The sequence below is a fragment of the Aquarana catesbeiana genome, linkage group LG02, assembly GCF_042186555.1.
Source record: "Aquarana catesbeiana isolate 2022-GZ linkage group LG02, ASM4218655v1, whole genome shotgun sequence".
NCBI lineage: Eukaryota > Metazoa > Chordata > Amphibia > Anura > Ranidae > Aquarana > Aquarana catesbeiana.
The window spans coordinates 429,945,786-429,971,357 of NC_133325.1; the positions used below are offsets into that span (position 1 = coordinate 429,945,786).

The window sequence follows — 25,572 nt, forward strand, 5'->3', positions numbered from 1 at the left end:
CATTATCAACAAATAGAAGAAAACAGGAGAAGAAAGAACTGAAAAGTAAAATATAATAAAGTGTTCACTGTTCATAAATAGGCAAGATTGTTACAATGCAGCAACCTTGCTGCAATAATTTTGATTGCTCTGGCTTTTCTCCCCACCACAGCAAGCTGATTTTCTGTGCTTGGACCACAAAGATTTGATCCCTGGACCCTTGCTTTCTGTGTTTCACTTAGAAACTTTTAGAAACTGTTTGATACTGCCTATTCATGCTACCTGGTTTATTTGTTTTTTTTTTTTTTTACTTCTCTTGGTCATTACTCATTCCACTATCTGCAGGATCAATAACCAGAATCTGTTGCATATATTAACCCTTTCACCACTGACAAGCGCTCTGATAGCACCAAAATCTTGCAGTTTTGCTTTTGTTTTCCACACAATGGTAGAATTATAGAAGATGACATTGCTGACTTTTTTTGAAGGTACTGGTTTCAGGGCTGCCATACCGATCTTTGCTTTTCCAGCTTTTGGGTCACTGACACAGAACATGCAATAGTTAATTTTCACCCTTCATGCTTGTTCAAAGGGACTAAAGCCAAGGGCAGGATCCAATAAAAAAAAAAAGGCATCCAAGAGGCGCTGGGGCTTTAAAATAACTTTATACGAAATAGTGGGAGGGCAAAAAACATTGACTCAGGTTAGGCCCCATACACACTATTAGATTTTCTGCAGATTTTTGTCTTCAGATTTACCAAAACCATATAATATGAAGTCAAACCTAAAGAGCTTCAATTTGTATGCATTCAGGCAGTCCCTCGCACTACATAGTTTTGGTAAATCTGAAAACAAAAACCTGCAGAAAATCTAATAGTGTGTATGGGGTCTTATGCCCCGTACACACGGTCGGACATTGATCGGACATTCCGACAACAAAATCCTAGGATTTTTTCCGACGGATGTTGGCTCAAACTTGTCTTGCATACACACGGTCGCACAAAGTTGTCAGAAAATCCGATCGTTCTGAACCCGGTGACGTAAAACACGTACGTCGGGACTATAAACAGGGCAGTAGCCAATAGCTTTCGTCTCTTAATTTATTCTGAGCATGCGTGGCACTTTGTGCGTCGGATTTGTGACAACGGATTTTGTTGTCGGAAAATTTTATAGCAAGCTCTCAAACTTTGTGTGTTGGAAATTCCTGATGGAAAATGTGTGATGGAGCCTACACACGGTCAGAATTTCCGACAACAAGGTCCTATCACACATTTTCTGTCGGAAAATCCGACCGTGTGTACGGGGCATTAGGCTGCTCAAAACAAACAAGACTACCCTCCAGTGAGTAGCAGGTTACCAGAAAAAAGTGAATACATGGAAGGAGCACCAGACCAAAACATAAAATAGTCCAATTTAATTTATTGGTATTGTGCTAAAAGACAGCCAACGTGTTTCAGGAGTCTCCCACTTAACATATTATAATGTAAATATAATTGTGACTGATAACATCATGGGCCTAACAATGATAAAACATCATGGATATCAACCATATACATACACTATATTGTTAAAAGTATTGGGACGCCTGCCTTTACACGCATATTTAATGGCATCCCAGTCTTAGTCCATAGGGTTCAATATTGAGTTGGTCCACCCTTTGCAGTTATAACAGCTTCAACTCTTCTGGGAAGTCTGTCCACAAGGTTTAGGAGTGTCTATGGGAATGTTTGACTATACTTCCAGAAGTGCATTTGTGAGGTCAGGCACTGATGTTGGATGAGAAGGCCTGGCTTGCAAAGTTGGGAGCATGAAATTGTCCAAAATGTCTTGGTATACTGATGCCTTAAGAGTTCCCTTCACTGGAACTAAGGGGCCAAGCCCAACCCCTGAAAAACAACCCCACACCATAATCCCCCCTCCACCAAATGATTTGGACCAATAAACAAAGCAAGGTCCATAAAGACATGGATGAGCGAGTTTGGGGTGACTGGCTTGCACAGAGTCCTGATCTCAACCCAATAGAACACCTTTGGGATGAATTAGAGCGGAGACTGCGAGCCAGGCCTTCTCATCCAACATCAGTGCCTGACCTCACAAATGCTCTTCTGGAAGTATAGTCAAACATCCCCATAGACACACTCCTAAACCTTGTGGACAGACTTCCCAGAAGAGTTGAAGCTGTTATAGCTGCAAAGGGTGGACCAACTCAATATTGACTGGGATGCCATTAAAGCTCATGTGTGTGTAAAGGCAGGTGTCCCAATACTTTTGAAAATATAGTGTATGTGTACACATATGTGCATCCAAAAATAGCCACATATACACATACTGTATACGTATACATGAAAAAATGGAGGTAAAGCAATATCAGATAGTAGGTAATGATTTAATTTTTATTATTTCCAAAAATGTGGGTATTTTTGGATGCATGTATGTGTACACATATGTAGTCATGATGAAGGGTGAGTTCCTTTGACCCCCGAAATGCGTTGGCTGTCTTTTAATACCAATAAATGAAATTGGACTTTTTTTTATCTTTTCTGACAGGGTCTGACACTCCTTCCATGTATGCACATTTTTTTTTTCTGGTAGCCAGGGGCAGGATGACAACTCTAAAGCCTGTATCTGAACAAAAACAAGTCAGCAATGGCACTCACACAGTCCTATCCTTAATAATATCTTCCCAAGTATGTGTATTATTTGCTGAAAATGTTAAGCAGGCCAACCTGAAAAAGAGTGGAAAAATGAGTGAAATCTTCATCTCCTTCTATGATGTCGGTGCTGCTGCTATCCAACACTTCAGGGTGTGTTGTATAGTATGTCCCCTGCCACTAACTGTCGTTCTTCCCACCACCTACTACATCACTATAGGACACAGTAGCTTTGGGTGAACTACAGCAAAGGTGTTGGAAAGCAGCACCAATATCTAATCCACTGCCACACACCTTAGTTTTCAAAAATATTTTTGTACAGGCTGGCCAGCTTTGAACTTTTTCAGCATGGTGAAAGATTTGCTTTAAAATGACAATGTCGTACAGTTTAAATTATTTATGTTAATACTGCTTTTGAACAGGCATGTGTAATACTTAAACGGTAACTCCACTTTCATGGGAAAAAAATAACAAAAAAAAAATATAGAATATACAATTGTGACACAAGTCATATTGTAATTTAAAATTATTTTAAATGACCTTTCCTTTTCAATCTGCAGCGCTGTAATTTTCTGTAAATGCAATGCAATATGGCAACCTAGAGGTGTTCTGTACACAGAATGTGAACAGAACGTCCCCAGAAACATCATTTCCTGCTTGTGTGATTGGCTCACTGATTTTCCCAGATGTCTACACTAAGATACAAGTCAGATTTTTGGCATCCTCTGCAACAAAAATGTCATTTTTGGTGATGTACTTCCAATAGGGATGCTGACCCTGCAATTTTCTTCATTAGAGCCCTACAGTTGCAGCAGCTGATTGATAATTATGAAACCACTCCCATTAGACTCACTCCGCACATGGGCACAGGGGAACAAACAGTGATTTCTTCAGAACAACAAAAGGTAGGAATCTGCATCAACGTTTGTTAAAATCCCTGCAATGTACAGCACATTGATCACCCAGAGGAGAATGTTTTTTTTCTCAACAAAAGTGGAGTTATGCTTTCACATTAGCTTCTCCGGTAAATCCAACCTTTCCTCTATTGCTGAGGTAAAGTAAAATTATGGCCACCCATAAAAAGTAATATGTTTTGCAGCAATTAATTATAAGTGCACTTTTCTCCTTATTCACCTGGAAAGTCCCACAAATACCTGTTAAGCCATCCAGTGAAGTCCATTTAATATAGCTTCCTATGATGGTGTGGCAACGATGTTGCACTGCTCCTGAATTCAGTGCAGAGTGACCTCTGTCATGTATTCTGTGCCTGTGTTCACTACATTGGGATGAAAAAAATGTTGGTAGGGACTAGGGAGTATGGCTATCAGCATTATCACCACTGAGTTACAAGTGTGTAGCTTGTCATTGAACACTTGGCCACACCTAGTCCATCCCACTACTTTCTAGATTGACAGCACTGCCTCTGTTGCTGAAAGCCTCCCATTGTGAGCTGCAGTGTCTGGCAGAGGAGGCGTGGGAGAAGCAATAGGATTTTGCTAAAGGGAAGGTAAAGAAAGTTTTTTGTTTTACTTTATGAGGCTTTTGCATCACATTGTAACTGAATCTGTTACTTGTTTTAGACTATAGGAGCCTTTAGTTGTATTTAAAGTGGAGTTCCAGCCTGGGGAAAAAAATTAAGTCAGCAGCTACAAATAATGTAGCTGCTGACTTTTAATATAAGGACACTTATCTGTCCTGGGATTCCACGATGTCAGCACCCCAGCTGATTTCCAGATCGGCTCTCGGGTGCTGCAGCCGCCATTCGTGGTAAGGTAAACCGGCAGTGAAGCCTTTTGGCTTCACAACTAGTTCCTTACTGCGCATGCGCGAAGTGCGCTGCGCATTCTAATTGGCCTGGCAGAGGAAGTAGGAGGGGGGACCAACTTCCAAGTGACGGCGCCGCATCGCAGTCTCGGGGAAGTGGGGACGAGTACCGCTTTAAATGCTGAGGATGTTAGTGGTGCCCATAACATGGCAAGAGAGGGAAGGTTAGATTCACTAGAGACATGAATGGCAAGCATTATACATTAATTTTAAAAAGGAGTATTAGCACAAACCATTTAAATTTAAAGCGGTATTAAACCCGAATGCAAACATTTGCAGCTTTTAAATTCATAGATGCGGTGGCTACATTCGTTTTCTTTTTTTTGGGCTTACTTTCCTTCATTTTCACCTGTTGATCTGGCCACTAAGTCTGTTGTTTTCTAGCAGAAATAGCTGTTCTGTCGATGTAGCAGTTAGGGGGTTGAGACAAACCATTTAAAGTGTTTTGCCGCGTGCACGCGGTCGGACTTTTCGACAGGAAATGCTGGATGTGAGCTTGTCGTCGGAAAGTCCGACCGTGTGTATGCTCCATCGAACATTTGCTGTTGGAATTTCCACCCCCAAAACTGTTTGAGAGCAGGTTCTCAAATTTTCCGTCAACTTCACTTTGTTGTCAGAAAGCCCGAACGTGTGTACACTTTTGTGTCGCACAAAAGTTCACGCATGAAGGAGCAGCACTGGCTATTGAACTTCATTTTTCTCGGCTCGTCGTAGGTCTTGTACGTCACCGCGTTCCCACGTTCATAATTGTTTGCCTACATTTGTGTGACTGTGTGTATGCAATACAAGTTTGAGCCAACAACCTTCAGAAAACAATCCATGGTTTTGTTGGCGGAAAGTCCGATCGTGTGTACGGGGCATAACTAAACCCACAGCAGTAAAATCAGTGTGTATATGCAGTAAAGCATGCTTGTTATACTCACTGTGGAACCTAAGGGTTTAATCCTCTGCATTGTGTAAAAAGGCTGTTTGATCCTGTCTCTCTGATCCTCTCCTCCTTCCACTGTCCCCAATATATTTCCTGATAATACAGAGCCCAGAGACAGGCTGCACATGCTCAGTTTGGTGTGTCATATTTTTTTTTCTTGGGAGGGTGCATTCAATCAGCACAGTGCCAATTAGCACTGTGCAGATAGAGGGTCAGGGGTCCTGCATTCTTATAGGACAATCAAGAGTAGAATGAAAACTCCTCCTACAAGCTTTAAACAGACACTCATAGAAGTCACAAGACTTGTATATACTGGTGATGAGAAAAGGTATTTAGCTGTTTATATTTAGTATAAATAATTGCATTTCCATGTTCTGTATACTGAGGGAGACCAGATATAGTGAATGCAAGGTCCTGGGTTCAGTAACACACTGGCAGGGTTGCTTACAATGATCAGCTTTTATTTATGTAAAAACTTTATCTCAAAAGAAACAAAACTGTTGCTGTAACTACTTAGTATTAGCTGGAGTTTGATTTCAATTTGTTTAGTGTATCTAAATCTGCCAGTGCAATTAACACTACTCTCCCCCAAGATTGGCAATGCAGCTGTCCAGAGGTGTCTCTGTTGCTCCTTCATCCAGAGTGTAGGTACTCTTGAACAGAAGGTGTGTTACTGGCCAGATGACCAGGTAAAAACAAAGCAGGAAAAGCCAAAAAAAAAAAAAAAGAAGAAAACTAATACAGCTACCACATCTAATGATAGGTAAGCTGCAATATATTAAATTTTTGGTTTTGATTTTCATACCGCTTTACTAACGGTGTCTCTTTAACTAAAATCTGCCATCTAGTGGCAACAGCAATCAGCTGCATTTATATTGGAAATATGCTAGTTCATGTCATTAGTCCTATTAAAACCAGGTAAATGCAGCATGCATTGGTAGATGTGTTACAATGATTAAGGATTGCCTTGAGGGAACAAGTAAAATCAGTGAAGTGCTAATGCTACCTATCTGACCATATTTGTATTTTTCTTAGAACTGTTTGTAACATCTCACTGCAGGCTTTGTACAATCCTTTGAGTTTGTGGGTTCTGGGAAAGCATAAATCCAGGGAAAGCCAGGGAAAGCATTACTACTGTTTATGTAAGTGCCAGCTTTGTTGAAGTAAAGCTTTGTTTGCTGTAAAGTGGTGAATCAAAACTGGCACTCTCATCTTTCACCAAAAAACAACTGAACAAGAGCAATAAATTAAGGAATTCTCATATATTCAAGTAGTACCATGCAAGAGGTTTGTGACTACATGTTGGACTTTATACTGTATACCAGGCTTTCTCAACCTTTCTCAACCCTAGAGGAACCCCAAAAATAATTTTTATGTCTCGAGGAACCCTTCCTAAAACCAAATCATCATGGTTCAATAGGAACAATGCTCCTTATACTGGTGATTCCTTATATTGGTGATCAATAGAAAGAATGTCCCCCTTAACTATTTAAGCCCCGAACCATTTCACTGGCCAAAGATCAGAACACTTTTTGCGATTCGGCACTGCGTCGCTTTAACTGACAATTGCGCGGTCGTGCGACGTGGCTCCCAAACAAAATTGACGTCCTTTTTTTCCCACAAATAGAGCTTTCTTTTGGTGGTATTTGATCACCTCTGCGGTTTTTATTTTTTGCGCTATAAACAAAAAAATAGCAACAATTTTGAAAAAAACACATTATTTTTTACTTTTTGCTATAATAAATGTAGCGCTGGTAGATTTACAATCTACCGCAGATTAGGTAAATTTAGTAAATTGTGTGTTAGGAAGGTTAAAAGTTCGCCTCTGTTCCAGCTTGGCTGACGTTGTGTGTGCTTCCGTGCTGACCGGTGGGTGTCACTGTTACCATTAGTCAGTGTTGGAAGGGCAAAGTGTCGAAGTGTATAGATGCTCCTCTGTCTCAGAGACAAGCTTGGTGGAGGTGGTCCTCCGAGTTGCATTCTGGGAAGGGGGTATTTATGGGACAGACGCCATGTTCTAAGGTCATTTTGCAGCCACCTGCTGGCCCTCCTGGCCGACAGGTATGCGTTAAGGAGATACCTCGTGGTCCTCCGATCGGGAGGGCCACGATGCTACGGCGCAGGGGTGGGTCCAGAGGCTGTCTGGGGCCTACCACCGCGGCCGAGGTATGGTCCTGAGCTGTCGGTCCTGTGTGACGAAGCTGGACAGCCGAGGAGATCCCAGGGGAGGGCCCGTCTTGGAGAGATAACGCAGCGTGCTGGTCTATAGAGGGTACTGGTGACTCGGTTGTAGGACGTATCCAAAAGAAGTAATTATACAGAATAGTGTCGCCGGTTCGGCTTAAAGGTTCGGGCACTGTGACTGACTGTTCACTGCAGAAGATCTGATACATCCTGTGGAAGAGGATCGTGCAGATTTACCCCCCCCCAAGTAAGTCTGTGGCAGAGACTTTAGATTCGTGCTGCGTACTGGCTGCTAGACCGGTGAGAGAGGCCTATCCAGACGAGCAAAGAGTGCGTCCCATGAGGGGAATGCATTCCACATAATTATCTGAATTCTACCGGGACATTTGTCGCTAAGATCTTGTAAGAAGATATTTGAGTTTCTCCTGAAGGTTTCCTTTTCCGTCTCTTTCCTGCTACTTGCTAAAGTTTGACTGTTCAATAAAGCATTGAAAACGTACTCCAGTGTTGGTGCGTGTGTCGTCCAGCAGTAAACTCAACGGAACCCCTAGACCCGATGCCAGTGAAACAGAGGGAAGCAAAGTGAAGGTAACAGACCCGCTTAAACCAGCAGCTCCACCGTGAGTTAGTGCTACATGTGGGGGCGTCGTCCGGGATTTGTTGACCGACAATTATTGCAGCCCAGTGGAGTGTTTTACCGGGAGTTTACAGAGAGAGCTGGACTTTGAAAAAAATCTTTTCAGGAAGAGGAAAGGTTAAACTGCAGGACTTTGCTTTTGGGTGCGTAGACGCTGGGCGCCAGAAGAGGCCCGGGAGCTACGTGACTGAAAGAACAAGTGGGAGGAGTTACCCTACTTGCTACTGCATGGGACGCGTGTAGTGTGCTTGGCGCCAGAGGAGAAGAGAAGCCTCGTGATCGTGTTGAAAAGATCAGAGTATGGCCATGTGTTTTCCGGCCTTGCAATCGGTTGTGGGACCCAGAGTGTTCCCTGCAAGCACCATGATGAATACTGTGCAATCTGGAACTCTGCTCACGGATACTGGAGTTCGAATGAAACTGCAGGGGAAGTTTGTCCTGTATACCTCGGGAGATGTTGAGGGACTGGGCATGACCTGCCATTGATGTGGAGGATAGGCCGTGCATCTTCGTCCATTCGGCCGATGTCCGCAGTGTGGAGAGTATTTGTTTGTAGTGGAGCCACCTACTATGCTACCCCGTGCCTACCGGATGGATTGGGTGACAGGTATCTCTACAGTGGAAGCTGCTATCGCTACAGAGAGAGAGCGATGGGCCACCACTTCGCCTGTTGCTACCGACAATGTTTCAGAATGAGACACTGCTGTTGCCGTCTCATCAGGAGACATTACTTTGATTCCTGAGTCTACTACACCTGTTCCTGTGGTGCCTACTCAGAAGAAGGTGGGCTATGTGAAGGCTTATCGTGGCCGTGGTCGAGGCCTACCCCAGAGGTTACGTGAGCCGGAGCTACCAGAGTCTACATCTGGAACAGGTAAGCCATTGTTGGGGACTGTAAATAAGTATTTGCCAGCAGAAGAATTGAGAGACTCGGAGATAGAATCCATGTCGGATCTTTCCTGGGATGACCACTTGTTCGAAACCATGTCGCAAGAGCTATTGTGGTCACAAGGCGAAGATGTTGCCTCCACAATGACTCTTCCTGAATGGACTGCCATGAGTTGGGGGGACACGTCGCCCTGTGTGGAGACGCACAGTGCTGTTGCGGGGACTTTGTCAAAAGTTATTGATTCGCTACAGACACCGGCTGGGTCTATGGTGAAAAAGTCATTAGACTCCTCTGTACCGCCTGGTATGGGAAAAGACAGATCTTTGCCAAAACTTGCTCGCTTGCAAAGGATGTTAAACAAGCGTGTGGCCGCAGAGTATGGATTAGAGTTCCCCTATGTGCCCCAGGATGTCATGTGGGAGATTGAAGCTAATCGGGAACTTTGGTACAATTAAGCTATTTGGGACTATTTGTCTGTGCCTAAGCCCTTTAAAAAGACTGGATGTTCTGTCCGGATGGATGAACGTTTTAACGGATGCATTGTTCATTGGAACTATGGTCGGTATATCTATGCTGATAAAGTGGTGATCTGCAGACCGGGAAAGGACAATGCTGTATATTTTATTACCACTGTAGATGAAGAAGGAAAATATGTGACTCTACCAGATCCTCGGTTTTACTGGTAATTGTGGACACTATTACTCTGAAGATAGCTAGTTAAATAGCGACAGGGCAAAGCGATCTGTGTGGTCAAGATCTACAGATCCTGTTCTGTGTTTAAATCCAAGGACTTCTGTTTGCTAGCCGGATTTCTTTTATAAGAAAAGTTCTTGTTCAGGGATGGACTCCAAAAGTATATATTCTTTCTAATACAAATCATAGGAAGAGAGTCTCATTTTAAATGAGGCTTTGCTCCTGGTGTTGCGCAGTGTGTATATATGTGTGTTTAAATATGTTTCTTTTTCAGGGATCATCGGATCATATGTATAGCTGGGAGGCTTTTTAGCTAGTTAGTTAGTGAGGTTGAAAAAAAAAATTATTATATTGTGGTTTTGTTCGCGGCTGTGAACATAATGTTTTATAGATATAAGTCTCATAAATGTCTTTAAACTGTCTTTTTCTCTCTCTTTGCCTATCTAAAGTTATAAGAAACTCAAATGCTACTCTCAGGCTTGAGAGTTAGTGTTACTGCGTTCAGGACAGACGTCGGGGACAACGTCTATTGTAGTGGGGGGAGTATGTAGCGCTGGTAGATTTACAATGTACCGCAGATTAGGTAAATTTAGTAAATTGTTTGTTAGGAAGGTTAAAAGTTCGCCTCTTTTCCAGCTTGGCTGACGTTGTGTGTGCTTCCGTGCTGACCGGTGGGTGTCGCTGTTACCATTAGTCAGTGTTGGAAGGGCAACGTGTCGAAGTGTATAGATGCTCCTTTGTCTTGGAGACAAGCTCGGTGGAGGTGGTCCTCCGAGTTGCATTCTGGGAAGGGGGTATTTATGGGACAGACGCCATGTTCTAAGGTCGTTTTGCAGCCACCTGCTGCCCCCCCTGGCTGACAGGTATGTGTTAAGGAGCTACCTCGTGGTCCTCCGATCGGGAGGCCCACGATGCTACGGCGCAGGGGTGGGTCCAGAGGCTTGTCTGGGGCCTACCACAGCGGCCGAGGAGTGGTCCTGAGCTGTTGGTCCTGTGTGACGAAGCTGGACAGCCGAGGAGATCCCAGGGGAGGACCCGTCTTGGAGAGATCACGCAGCGTGCTGGTCTATAGAGGGGCCTGGTGACTCGGTTGTAGGACATATCCAAAAGAAGTAATTATACAGCATAGTGTCGCCGGTTCGGCTTAAAGGTTCAGGCACTGTGACTGACTGTTCATTGCAGAAGATCTGATACATCCTGTGGAAGAGGATCGTGCAGATTTACCCCCCCCAAGTAAGTCTGTGGCAGAGACTTTAGATTCGTGCTGCATACTGGCTGCTAGACCGGTGAGAGAGGCCTATCCAGACGAGAAAAGAGTGCGTCCCATGAGGGGAATGCATTCCACATAATTATCTGAATTCTACCGGGACATTTGTCGCTAAGATCTTATAAGAAGATATTTGAGTTTCTCCTGAAGGTTTCCTTTTCCGTCTCTTTCCTGCTACTTCCTAAAGTTTGACCGTTCAATAAAGCATTGAAAACGCACTCCAGTGTTGGTGCGTGTGTCGTCCAGCAGTAAACTCAACGGAACCCCTAGACCCGGTGCCGGTGAAACAGAGGGAAGCAAAGTGAAGGTAACAGACCTGCTTAAACCAGCAGCTCCATCGTGAGTTAGTGCTACATAAATATCCCCCAAAAATATATAAAAAAACATTTTTTTTCCTCAGTTTAGGCCGATACATATTCTTCTACATGTTTTTGGTAAAAAAAAATCGCAGTAAGCGTTTATTGATTGGTTTGCGCAAAAGTTAGTGGATATGTGCCTGGGGGGGCACTTTGGGAGAGGAATGAACTTCTGTTTGGTGATCTGATATGTACTAGAGGCACTTTGGGGGGGGAGCGGACTTGTGCTGGGAGATGGGGGGAGTCAGATACATACTGGGGGGTGTTTTGGGAAGGAAGAGGACTTGTGCTAGAAGGTGGGGGCATCAGATAAGTGCTGAGTCTGCTCTGAAACTCAGCCTTGATTCGCTGGGACACCCGGACTTACATAGAATCCTGGGATGGTCCTGGCGAATCCGGGACGGTTGGGAGTTATGCATTCTGTACAGGGTAAAGATGTATTTATCTTTTGTTAACCTCCTTTTCTCTGTACTTATAGCCACACTCTCTAAAAAGCGTATAAGGACTAAAAATGCAAAACTTTATCTAGATGTAGCCAGGTGGACTACAGAAACATGGAGAAAAAGACATTTACCTTTTAACAACCAGTTTACTTTAATTTTCTGCTGTTCTGCTGAATGTTTTATTGCACTCTCCCCTCCAGTCAGAAGAGGAGATCTATAGACAAAAAAGCCTATGGATTCCAATGCAGAACTCAGAGGTTCATGGAATTTGAAGTCCAGGAAGTAAGCCATAATGTGGAGTTTATAGACCCTTTGGACCATAATTCCCAAAATACACTGGGGCAAGGATGAGCATTGAAGCTGCTTTTCTGAGACTGTTAAGCTAGGCTTTCTGTCTTGGTGCTGAGGGAAGTGCTGAGAGCACATCTGCTGCATACTGACCAGACTTCTCAGAGGCCAGACCAGCAAAGACATCCGAGGCAGTGCAGTACAGACTTGTTCCCTTCTCCACTTTTCTTTTATTTCTATGGACAGTGCACATCCAGTAGGTCTAGGACAAGCATAGTCACCATTAATGCACTTTGGCGGTATAGTTCCTATGTTCGGTAGATCAAGAGTTCTTATATTCGGTAGATCAAGCTTTATTACTGCCCACTGCTGCACCTTAGGTGACTTTGCTACTGTTTATGCTGATCTGGATGCCCCATATCATCTTATGCCTAGTCCTTATTACTAATCACCCTGTATGCTAAATTGTGTTATTAGTGTTATTAATCAGTTTCTTTAGTTACTTTGTTACCAACCATATCAGGTGACAATATATTAAGTTTGCCTTTGTTGACTAGTTCAGTGCCTGTTTTTATTCATGTAGTACTACTACTGGGTACTAAGTATTGCTTTAAGTGGTTTTCCTTGATATTGCATGCTTTGTACACTCAACCTAGTGTGTCAGAGGGAATGAAGTTCTTAGAGGTTGCAGCAAAGGACCCATCCTAACCAGCAGTTCCTATTAGGGTAGCGCCACATAGACTTAATTGAACATTAACACCCCAAAGGATGGATAAGACAACTAATTGTTTTCAAAGATCTAAAAGTCCTCAAGTTTAAATTCTACAGGGGGACTACTGATAAGACAGCTGCAAATTACATTATATGGGTAATTTTGACTAAACTACACAACTGAAGCTTCTTGTATGTGAAGGCATCTCATGTAACACATAACAGGCATATTTTATCAGCCTGATCCAGCTGCATCCTATCTGTAATAAATTGATATTTACCTTCTTCAATTATGGTTCCTTCTACTAATGGGATAACTATATCCAGGGACACATCCTCTGCGCTTATAGCCATTCTTCTGTGCTTATATAAGAAGATCCTGCAGAAGATCAGAAAAAATAGTCAAACAAGGTAGTAATCTATTAAAACGGCTAATATTCAGTGCAAATGACTCATCATGTATAGTGGATGGGCTAGACCTACTTCTACTCTCTCTGATCACAACCTCATTACTTTCACTGTATCCTTGCCTCCAACCACCCATCCCTCCAAGCAGCAAACAATTACTTGTAGAAACCTTCGCCACTTTAACCCTTCTCTTCTCTATTCTGCTACTGACCACCTATATGAAATAATCTCTCCCCTGTCCTGTCCTGACTTGGCCACCTCTGTCTACAACACTTCACTCTCATCATCACTAGATGCACTTGCTCCTCTAACCACACGCAGAATCAGGCCCCGACCGTTACAACCCTGGCAAACTGACAACACTAGAAATCTCAAGAGACATTGCCGTGCTCTTGAACGACTGTGGCGTAAAACCAAATGCCTGTAAGACTTCACCCTATATAAATCTGCCCTTCTAAAATACAATTCCTGCCTCCATGCTGCCGAATAAGCCTACTTTGTCTCTCTTATTAATTCCTTGTCATCCAGTCCCCGTCAGCTCTTCTCAACCTTTAACTCTCTGCTTCGTCCCACACCCCCTCTACCCACTAACTCACTTACTGCCCAAGAGATTGCCAATCACTTCAAAGACAAGATCGATGCAATTCGCGAGGACATCTCCACTGTCCGTACGTCTTCCCCACCCAACATACCTTGCCTAGCAGCACATTCAACACTCTCCTCTTTTGAATTGGCTACTACTGAAGAGGTTACAAAACTTTTCTCGGATGCCCACCAAACCAATTGTCCCTTGGATCCTGTTCGCTCACAACTACTACGGTCACCCTCTTCTTCTATCCTATGCTCCCTCACCCACATCTTCAATCTCTCCCTCTCTAGTGGCATCTTCCCCTCCCCTCTAAAACATGCGCAGATCACTCCCATTCTTAAAAAGCCCTCACTGGACCCTACCAACCTGAACAATTTAAGACCCATCTCATTGCTCCCATTCACCTCTAAACTTCTAGAATGCTTAGTCTACAACCGTCTTAGCTCCTACCTCAATGAAAATAAGCTTCTTGACCCCTTACAGTCTGGCTTTCGCTCGCAGCACTCCACGGAAACTGCCTTACTAAAACTCACTAACGATTTACTAACTGCTAAAACCAACAGCCAGTACTCCATACTCCTACTACTTGACCTCTCTGCGGCCTTTGATATTGTTGACCACCCGCTCCTTCTCAATAAACTACGTTCCCTTGGCCTCCGAGATTCTGCATTATCCTGGTTCTCTGCCTATTTATCACAGCGCTCCTTCAGTGTCACCTACAACTCTCTCTCCTCCTCTCCATTGCCCCTTTCTGTGGGGGTCCCCCAAGGCTCTGTTCTTGGACCCCTTCTCTTCTCTATCTACACCTCCTCCCTTGGTCACTTAATAACCGCCCACGGCTTCCAATACCACTTATACGCTGATGACACCCAAATCTATCTGTTTACTCCTCACCTCACTCCTTCAGTCTCCTCTCACATTACTAACTTACTAACTGACATGCTTGACAAAGGAGTGCTATAACAACTAACATACACATATGTGGTATCGATGTGATTGTCTGGAGCAGGAGAATATATTTTGGTAGTATCAAGAAATATAGTATGGTAGTAACAAGAAATATACAGCCAAATTTTAAAAATATGATTTTTTTTTTTACTATTTTGGCTCAGTTTTTTTTTGATAATAGAAAAAAGTCAGGAGCTATTCGTGTCAGGTCTGGGCACAGCCCTTCCTTCTCTGAACTGGCCACTCAGGTGTGTCGGCTAATTGCCAGCTCCTATCTCTCCACAGTTACTCAGCTGTTGATGATATCCTGCTCGTCAGTCCTACCTACTTAAAATGTCCAGTCCAGAGGAGCTCTGCCTTCGCCTTGGTCACATCACAGAAAATCTCCTGCAATCCTCTTCAAGACTTGCTTTGCTGACATCCCTTCTAGCTATAGATCCTGCTTTCTGTTCTACTACACTGATCCCTGACTTCTGGCTTGGCTGACTATCCATTACTTTTATTATTAAACAAGTGTGATTTAACTGTACTTCTGTCTCAGCCTGATTTCATGGTTTCTGACAATTCCTTACCATTTAACACCAAAAGAAAGCCCAATTTGTCCCGAAAAAACAAGGTATAATCCACCTGGATGCACAAAGTAGTTGTAATAATATGTACAGTTTTACTAACACATGGTAAAATTGCACTTAGGCATTAACATTTATTTCACCCATAGGCATGAAGGGGTTAACATATATGCAGCAGGCCATCTTCTAGATCTGTAACCCTATTGTTAGAATAGACATGATTGAAATACTTTACAACTGATAAAGAAATCTGCCTGCGCAGTATAGGTAGGGTTAATTATGGCAAACACAGCCCCCAGCGTGCTCATAAACAGAGAACTAAGTAGGATTTTTCACAACTGGAGTTAACATAAAATAGCATCTAAAATCGTGCAAACAAATTTTTAAATATTTGTTTAAGTTATGCTCTTAGAATGAGAACATTTAACAAATATAAAGCAGATGTTATCTCAATCTGGATGCCAAAGTGGAAATATACTTTAAATGCAATAATCCAGTGATTTTTTTTTGGGGGGGGGGTTTATGTGTTAATGTGCAGTTACAAAAAACTGGAATTTTCTTTCCACCAATCACCAATACTGCTGCCACCAATTAGATTCGATTTAGAGCAGCAATTGGTGGCTCAGGACAAGAAATTCCAGTTCTTAGTAAGAACATGTTGATTCATAAAACCCTATATCAGTGATGGCGAACCTTGGCAACCCAGATGTTTTGGAACTACATTTGCCATTATGCTCATGCAGTCTGCAGTATAGAGCATCATGGGAAATAAAGTTCCAAAACATCTGGGGTGCCACGGTTCGCCATCACTGCTCTATATGTTTTTTACTTCTTTTTATTATTGAAAACAACAAAATACTATACATCCCTGGAGTAAAAACCACTCACTCCCAAAATAGTACATTCCTCTTTAGAACTTATATTATCCCACCTAAACCTCCAAAAATTACCTTTCCTGTCAAGCAGCTAAGTTGTAGAAATATTCATGATAAGGGTGATATTGCATTTAGACAATCTATTACTTCACTATTTGTTTCCTTCTGGGTATAATATGCAACAAAATCTCTGTACCTTTAAGACATTAAAGACTAATTACAGCAAAAGAATGGACTGACTGGGCTAGCTTGCTAAAATCCCAATAAAGCTCCACCCAGAGAAAAACAGCTTTTAAAAATGATTTTCATACTTACGCTGCTGACTCCTTGCACTCCACCAGTCCCACCAGTCTACTTTCATTGCTATCTGGGGTATTTAGGATTCCTTGTACAGCATGGGATTTTAGATGAAGGAATACTATTCAGATTATGTATGTTGCACATTTTTGTTGAACATTTTGATGGTTACTTATATCTGCCTTATTAGCCATTTACCCACACTGAAATACCGATACTTTCGCTGTCTTGGTGGAACTGTTTGGTGGGGAATCCAGCAAAATAGGCATTTTTATATAATAAAATATGGCTTGGAATGGGGTTTGGCGGGTTAGAAGTAAAACCTAAATGTTGCTATGAAGTCTATGCTTTGTGATGTAAATTGTTTGTAGACGAATCAGTGGTCCTTTCTTTTATCACTGGTCAGCAGCTGCAGCAAAAATACTGGTATTTCGTACAGGGATCCACAGGCATTCACTCATGTTCTTCATTTTTAGCTTGGCCATTAGCAGTTTATTGATTTTTAACATTAACTGATGTATTTATTGTAAATACAAATCTGCTTTTTATATGTTTTGACTTAGCACTTCTGCTTACAGCACTAGGGTCACTGGTTTGAATCCCACCCAGGACATTGCCTGCATAGAGTTTGCATGTTCTCCCTGGGCTTGTGTAGGTTTCTTCCAGGTATTTTGGTTCCTTCCACACTTCAAAAGCATGCTGGTAGGTTAATTGACTCCTTTCTAAACTGGCCCTAGTGTGTGTACAGTATGTATGAATGTGAGGTAAGGGACCTTAACCACTTCATTACAGGGCACTTTCCCCTCTTCCTGTCCAGGCCAATTTTCAGCTTTCAGCGCTGTCGCATTTTAAATGACAATTATGCGGTCATGCTACACTATACCCATACAGCATTTTTAAAATTTTGTTCCCACAAATAGAGCTTTCTTTTGGTGGCATTTGATCACCACTGGGGTTATTATTTTTTGCTAAACAAATAAAAAAAGACTGAAAATTTTGAAAAAAAAAAAGTTTTTCTTTTTTTCTGTTATAAAATGTTGTAAATAAGTACGTTTTCTCCTTCATTGATGGGCACTGATAGGCACTGATAGGCTTTAGGAGCGGTATACACCGCTCCTAAAGTGCCCCTGCCCATTGAAATCAATGGGCAGTCCTGCCGAAGCACCTGCAAAGCGCCTCGGCAGCGGTGCTTTGTGGGCGCTTTTAACCCTTTATTCGGCCGCAAGAGGGGCGCTTTTAACTGAAAAGCATCTCTAAAACAACGGTTAAGTGCCGCTAAAACTAGCGGTGCTTTACCACCGACGCCCCCGCGCTTTTAGTGTGAAATGACTTTTATTCTAACATCTGTTAAAGGCCTCTTGAACACATGATCTAATATTTACAAATTCCTAATGTTCCTAATTGTTCAACTATTCCTTAGACTGAATTGGCACTTGAGCTTAAGAGTCAGCATGTAAAGGATACTACAGAGCAATTTTCTCCTGTGTCCAAAGAGTCCTGAATTGCTATAGACTGGTCCATGACTGTATCTGGAAAATAGAATATTAATACAAAATGTGGTTAGAACTCTGCAAGCCCTTATCTACATTCACACATTTATTCATTCGCTTAGCTTTTCTGTAAAAACTAGAGAAGTGATCTGGAAGGTACAAGGCCTGGTTCACACTAGTGAGATTTCAACTGGAAATGCAGCGACACGTGCGCAGATTGTGCCAGAGCTTAGTTAGCGGGGAATTCAGGTTTAAAAATGGAGATGGGAGAACACAGGACAGGACTAGAAGCTCTATTGTGCTGGTAGTGATGGTCTGTGCCCCCAAATACAAATATAGGCGCATATTTGTATATTAAGAATAATAATAATTAAGAGGGAGGTGTGGAAATCCTATGACCTCTGGGCTGTATAGATTGCAGAGCTGAAGAAAATAGGTCATAGAGAAACCCAGGTCCTACACTAAAGCTGGGAGGTCTTCTGGACAAGTGACAAGACAAATAGCTTTGGAAGTATGCATGAATGCACTATTGTAACTTGAAATTTTAGTGTTTGCATTGAAAAAACGTTAGTTCTGTTTTAGTTGTAAACCCAAAAACGAAAATGCATTATATTGCAGCTTACCAATTTTTGGATGAGGTGGCTGCATCCGTTCTATTTTTGTTTTTGTTTTTTTCTATATTTTCGCCTGTTTGTTATTTTTCAACATTCTTTAATGGACCAAGCTATCAAGCAAATGTGGCAGTTAGAGGGGTGAAGCAAACCATTAAAGTGCTTGTTAAGCCACTATATCCTTTTCATATAATCCTCTTTGTTTCCTAATGCTGTGTACCCCTGTGTGTGTGTTATATATATATATATATATATATATAAAAAAAATGCCTTCTATACCTTATTTCAGAGCGCCACTCTGTGCTCACATGACCGGCTGCCTCTCTCCTCTCTCGATCTGACAGCAGCAGTGGGGGGGGGGGCCAAGAATCCCCTGCTCACATCAGTCAGGAGAAGACAGGAGGAGAGAGGCGGCCAGTCACGCGAGCGTAAAGCGGCTCTCTGACATAAGGTATAGACAGCATTTTTTTTTTATAAAACACACACACAGGGGAACACAGCATTAGGAAACAGAGAGGATTGTATAGTAATCTGTCAATAGCTGACAGGCAGGGAGGGGAGGGGGGAGGGGGGAGAGGAAGGGGGAGAGCAGAGAGGAGAGCTGCGGATGACGGAGGCACAAAAACTGACCTGCATGTGTTTTTTTATGAATTAAGTAGTTGTAAGCGCTGCTGCGCTAAGATGTAAGAGTTTTAACCACATTGGCAGGGGGACTTGTAGTTCTCAATGTGTGATGACATCACTGCATGCCTTGTACTGGTATTGATGCTTCCTCCAGCTGGAGGAGTAGTTTGCAGTAGTCAGAGCATTGCACCCATGATCCATTGACTGTGGTTGCAATCTTTTGCAGGCTCAAATGCAAAAAAAAAATGCATTCATCTTAATAATCAATACGGGTGCAATTATTTTATTAATTTATCTTTTAACTTTTGCAACAGGTAAAAACACAGACAGCAAAAAAATACTAAAAGGGGTTTTGACTCCTTACTCAAAAACAAAAAAAACCTGACATGTCAACATCAGGATCCCTAAGGGAAGCAATCGCCTGTTTCTATGTCATCACATAACAGAATCACTTATGTGTGCTAAGGCAGCCAACAAATTGGAAATAAAATCTGTGGAATTTCAAGAAGGTAAACTAGCTTGTGTAGGAAATTTCAATCCAAACATTGCCACGTTTATTACCAATATTCTCATTCTTTAAAATCAAATGACACCTTTACACATTCATTGGTCCTCAAAAGCACTTTAAACAACTGTTAATTCAGGGTTTCTCAACTTGTGTTGCTCAGGAGGTTGCTAGGAGTTCATTGAGCAATGAGCAATTTCTGCCTGTTAGATAATCCCCACTGACACCATTGATCATTTTAGCTATCTGTAAGAAGGATATTCTTCCCAATGACCACAAGTGTAAAGCCCCAGACACACGGGCGGCATTGGCTGGTTCAACAGAAACTGGCCTGCATTTGGCCCAGGTGAACAACCAAAAAAGGTCTGCTGATCATCACTTTCAGCCGATGACTGACCAATGTGTTCTAGCGGGGGGGGCGGAGTGTAGTCCCCCTGTTAGAACACACTGGCTCAGCAAAAAATGATAGTGTGTACTAGGCTTAAAGTGATTGTAAAGGAGACATTTTTATTTAAAAAAAAAAACAAACATATCATACTTACCTGCTCTATGTAAAGGTTTTGCACAGAGCAGCCCCGATCCTCCTCTTCTCAGGTCCCCTGCTGGCGCTCCTGGTCCCTTCCCCTTGCCAAGTGCCCCCTATAACAAGCTGCTTGCTGTGGGGGCACTCATGCTTGCTCACTCTGTGCTGAAAAGGTTGAGAAACGATGCTTTCATTTTAAGCCTTTTGCAAACACAGATATTCAGTTCCATCTTCCAACAATAGCATGTTGGAAAATGAACCGTTGCGATAACAAGTGTCTGATGTGTTTGATATGGCCAAAAACCTATAGGCAAAAGTCTTTTCTAATGAGTATGTCGAGCAAAAACTTTTTGTAGTTTTGGATATATTGGTGAAGGATTTTAATCCCTGTCTAATTTACGATCTGCAACAAGACAGCTAAACAAATCTGACAGGGATTCTAACTTTCTTCTATTCTACTAAAAAGTGTTCTTATTTAAATTATATATTATATTTATATGTTTGTGTTGATGTTGTAGAGTTCCTGTAGAGTACCCTGTCTGGTAAAATGTTGTTAGCTTGACAGGAAGTGAGGTAAATCTCTCCATGGAAGGCCCAAGTAGCAGTAGAGAACATATCCAAAAGCCTCTCTCCTCAAAATGGTGAACTATGGGGTCTGGAGTGTAGGGATTCTTCCTCAGCACCAATGGCCTTGCTACCCCCTCAGGACAATGGGTACCCTTATGCCGCGTACACACGAGCGGATTTTCTGACAGAAAGAGTTCGATGGGAGCTTTTCATTGTATATTCCGACCATGTGTATGCCTCATCAGGCTCTTTCCATTGAAAATTCTGACGGACTTAGATAGAGAACATGTTCTATATTTTTCCGATGGAACCAATTCCTATCGGGAAAATCGCTCGTCTGTATGCTGTTCCGACGCACCAAAAACGACGCATACTCTGAAGCAAATACGAGAATGGAAGCTATTGGCTACTGGCTATTGAACTTCCGTTTTCTAGTCCCGTCGTACGTGTTGTAAGTCACCGCGCTCTGGACAGTCGGAATTTGGTGTGACCGCGTGTATGCAAGACAGCTTGAGCGGAATTCCGTCGGAACTCCGTTGGAAAAACCTTCAGAGTTCATTCCGACGGCAAAACTGGTCGTGTGTACAGGGCATGAGAGACTGTAAAGCAACAAGAGAAGGGCGCACTGACCTAGCGCATTACCACAATAATATTTATGTGAAAATGAAGTAACAATTATTATACTCACAAGCGCAAATAAAATGTAGCAAGTGGGACCAAGTGGACTCTGATGAAACCAAAAATAGTGATCTCATGAAGAGAGTTCACCCTTGAAATGTTTCAGCCATCATGGATGCCTCCTGGTCTTCCCACAGTAATGGTAGACTACAGCGGACCTGAAGGTCCTACTTGCTATGACATGCGTTCATTTTATTTGCGCTTGTGAATATAATAATTGTTACTTCAATTTCAAATAATATTTATTGTGGTAATGCGCCCTTGTTTTGTTGTTGCTTAGCAGCAGAGAACAGGCATGGGATCCAATCCTTTTCTGATAATTCTTGTTTTTAGGTTTTGGATAGATTTGGAAATGGTTGGAACATCTAACTTTTATGCTACGATCTTTGTTACATTGGGGAGATTTCCCATCGCCTCCTGTGTCCCCATGACAAAACAGCAAGTAAACAGAAATCCTAGCATTGACAGGAGATCCTTTCTTAGTTGCCACCAAAATAGATGTCCCCTTTGAAAGATCTCACCTCCTTTTCTGGTATAAAGCATAACATTTTGATTTCCTATCATCTTCTGTCATGGTCACAGTGGTCAGCAGAACAAAAAGGTTCTGACCCTTCACTACTCCAATAAAACCCCACAAAATACTATAGCTACCCCAAAATCCCAAATCAACGTGTCTGTAGTGTTTATTAGCCTTGACCTCAGTGAACGCTATGAGCAGCAGTTACTCTCAGCAAATGCACTTTATACAGCACACCAATATATATTTTAGACATCCAATCATTTGCAAGAGTACCATCCCTACAAATGATCAGAGCAAACACAAAATAATTTACTACACATTGAATTAGGCCCTACAAGTAAACAGTTATAGCACTAAATACATTTGATTTGCTGAATATCCTTGCACCAATTTTGACATGCTAAATACCAAATGCATCAAAAGCCATACTCTATTATACTAAGTTGTACAGACTATTAAGAATATTTAATTTACCAGTCAAATCTTTAAATAGGCAGATGGGGGCCGAGATGTTTTCCTCTTCAGGCAGGGTATGCTGGGAGGAAACATGAATAGCAGATTTGTCAGACTGAACAGTTACTCCCTGCTTGGCCTGCATTCTGCTAGGCTACGTCAGCATTCCCTCTCTCCTCCTGTCACCAGATGTTCATTGAAAAGCCGCCATCTCTTTTTCCACTAGAGGGAACTAGAAGATTGCTAATGTGCTGAGATAAAGCATCTTGTGTGATAACTGGCAGGTGATTTTTTTTTTTTGCTCTGGGTGAAATTTTGGAATTTATTGTGTTTTGCGGTTTAATAAGCCTTTTTAATAGAAATGATGTTTTCAAGCATAAATGGCAGTGGCAGCAATTCTAGGTATCCAGTTAGGCACAGAAACATACAGGAATAGCTACTATCCTAAAAATGAGAAATAACCATGTCTGGAATGGAAGTATTGATCTGTAAATCTTTATGCTGTGTTGTACCTTCTATTAGTAGTTCCCTTCAAATTGGATTTTATTGAGTTAGCACAGATGGACATTATGCCATGACATGAGTAGTGCAGCAAAATAAACTTTACAGATCAAACAGCAGAAGCAATAAAGTTTACATATAATTTCAACATGAGACTAAATCGTAAAAATCTCCACGGTCAGATCAAGAAAAAAAAACCTGTGAAAAAAAGTTAAAATGGTGTGTCTGTCATTTCGGGTAATATGGTTTCTGTTATTAGGTGAAATTCTCTGCCTGTAATATAGCTTTCATGAAAGGAGGAGCTGGGTGGAAAGGCAAGGCATAGCTCTTTGACAGCCCCATAATTCTATTAACCACTTAAACCCCGGACCATTTGGCTGGCCAAAGACCAGAGCACTTTTTGCGATTCGGCACTGCGTCGCTTTAACTGACAATTGCGCGGTCATGCAATGTGGCTCCCAAACAAAATTGACGTCCTTTTTTCCCCACAAATAGAGCTTTCTTTTGGTGGTATTTGATCACCTCTGCGTTTTTTTTTTTTTGTTTTGTTTTTTTTGTTTTTTATAAACAAAAAAAAGTGACGATTTTGAAAAAAAAGCCATATTATAATATCTCTGCCAAAAAAGTGTATGGTATGCCCAACATTAGAAGCTTCTGCCACACATCCACCTACTATTCTCATTTTGGGCATACATTTAATGTTTTTTTTGTTTGTTCACCCTGTGTGCTGGGCCTAACCACCTGAACACTGGGCTGGGCTATGAATGGGTGGATAAAGGGTGCTGCTGAATCTGGGGCTAGCCAAATTGGGTTTGCAAGCACCCCTGGAAGGCTACTATGGCTTTGGGCCTGTGCTTGAACTCCTGGTGGATGCGGTTGCATTACGCTACAAGGGCTAGCCACCTCACTAGCTTGTACTGCACTTTTGGTGCTCGCAACTTCACCATGAGATATTGCATTGCTGCTGACTAAAAGGCCAGGATGTACTACGCCACTGGTGATTGCTCGATCACCAAAAAAGTAGTGCAGCACTAGCACTCGCACCCTGATGCATATGAGCATAATTTTGTGTTTCTAGCACTTCAGCAACATGGGGTCAGGTACACCTGGTTATAGCAGGGACTTCTTCTTCATCTGAGCTAGCTGTCAGGGTGCCACTGCTTTCTGCAGATTCATATTCAGAGGCTGATTTTGACAGCGAGGCATGACGTCCTCTTCGCTCTCATCCGTCATGCTCAGAATCCTGTAGGCCTCCTCGCTAGTGTACCTTTATTTGGACATTTTGGGTACTAACTTTATAGGTACCTAGTGGCAACTATGGGAAAAAGAGCTCCTGGCTAGCAGTCAGGGATTCATTGTGCGCTGGAAATAAATTAATCACTAGTGCTAACAGAGATCAGGCCTGATCTTGCTAAAGCTGCAGTTTTGTGGACAGTGTATCAGAGGTGACAAACATCATAAAAATTATACTGACACTGCAATTGTTGGGGGTAAACTCAAGTCCTGGCAAGGGTTGATCCTGCTAATGCTGCATTTCTGGGGGGGACACTAGTATGTTTTGATCGTGACCAAGATACTGATCCACACAGACTATACTAGTCATGGCGGTGATCAGCGACTTACAGTGTGGCTGCGATAGAGTAACGGGCAATCTGGCGCTAACTGACACAGGCTGGGAGGGATGCTAACTGGCTCTGACGCTATTTGACATCGCTAATGACACTAATACAGTGATCAGTGATAAATACTGTACACTGTACTAATGCCACTGGTGACGGCACAATCAAAGGGTTAACTGGAGGGCAATAAAAGAGTTAAAGTGTATGCAAGTGTACATGTGCTGGTTTTACTCATATAGACTCTGTCTTTTGGTTAATTTCATTGTCATACCCATAGGCCATTCAGGTCCCCCAGGATGCTTGGCTAAAAAAAAATAGTTGTTGTCAGTCCCCATGTCCTGTATTGTTGCTAGGATGTGAAAAATGTTCATTTGTACTCCTGTAATGCTGGGATTGAGCATCCCAGCAATAAATCAGGTTGTTTTATTATCTACTGGGGCCAATAGACTGCATAGGCTATTTTCGAAAAAATAGTGAACTTTTTATTTAAAGTGGTTCTAAAGGCAGAAGGTTTTTTACCTTAATGCATTCTATGCATTAAGGTAAAAAACTTTTTGGGTGCATCTCTCCCCTCCAGCCCCATTTATACTTACCTGAGCCCCATCTCCATCCAGCAATGTGCATGAGAGCAGTGGCACACCTGGGTCTCTCTCTCCTCATTGGTTTACAAAGCAGCAGTGAGCCAATAAGGAAAGAGAGGAGGCGGGGCTGAGACACACTCTGTGTCTGAATAGACAATGTCCATTCACAGTAACGCAGCTTGGGAGCGAGCCTGCTCGAGTGCCCCCATAGCAAGAAGGCTAAGAAAGGGGCAGCTGCAGCCAGGTAGGCTGGCAGTTCCTGAAGAGGTGGTGCTGGGATCAGTAGCCACAGGGATGGAAGCTTGACACTGATTTTGCTATACAACCAATGTGCCCGCGGTCCCTGCCTGTAATGGACCTTTGC

At 42.4% G+C, this 25,572-nt stretch overlaps 1 protein-coding gene across 1 annotated transcript in view; it reads right to left on the reverse strand.

Annotated features, from left to right (window-relative positions):
- INPP5B (inositol polyphosphate-5-phosphatase B) overlaps positions 1-22,672 on the reverse strand; it is a 170,192-nt gene extending 147,520 nt beyond the window's left edge. The window contains exons 1-4 of the mRNA XM_073615509.1: positions 22,529-22,672; positions 18,000-18,065; positions 16,555-16,633; positions 13,132-13,229 (exon numbers count right to left, since the gene is read on the reverse strand). Of these exons, the coding sequence (XP_073471610.1) occupies positions 13,132-13,229; positions 16,555-16,633; positions 18,000-18,065; positions 22,529-22,652 (367 nt within the window). The 5' untranslated portion in view covers positions 22,653-22,672. The remainder of the gene's footprint in view (positions 1-13,131; positions 13,230-16,554; positions 16,634-17,999; positions 18,066-22,528) is intronic.
- Between the last annotated feature and the right edge of the window lie 2,900 nt (positions 22,673-25,572).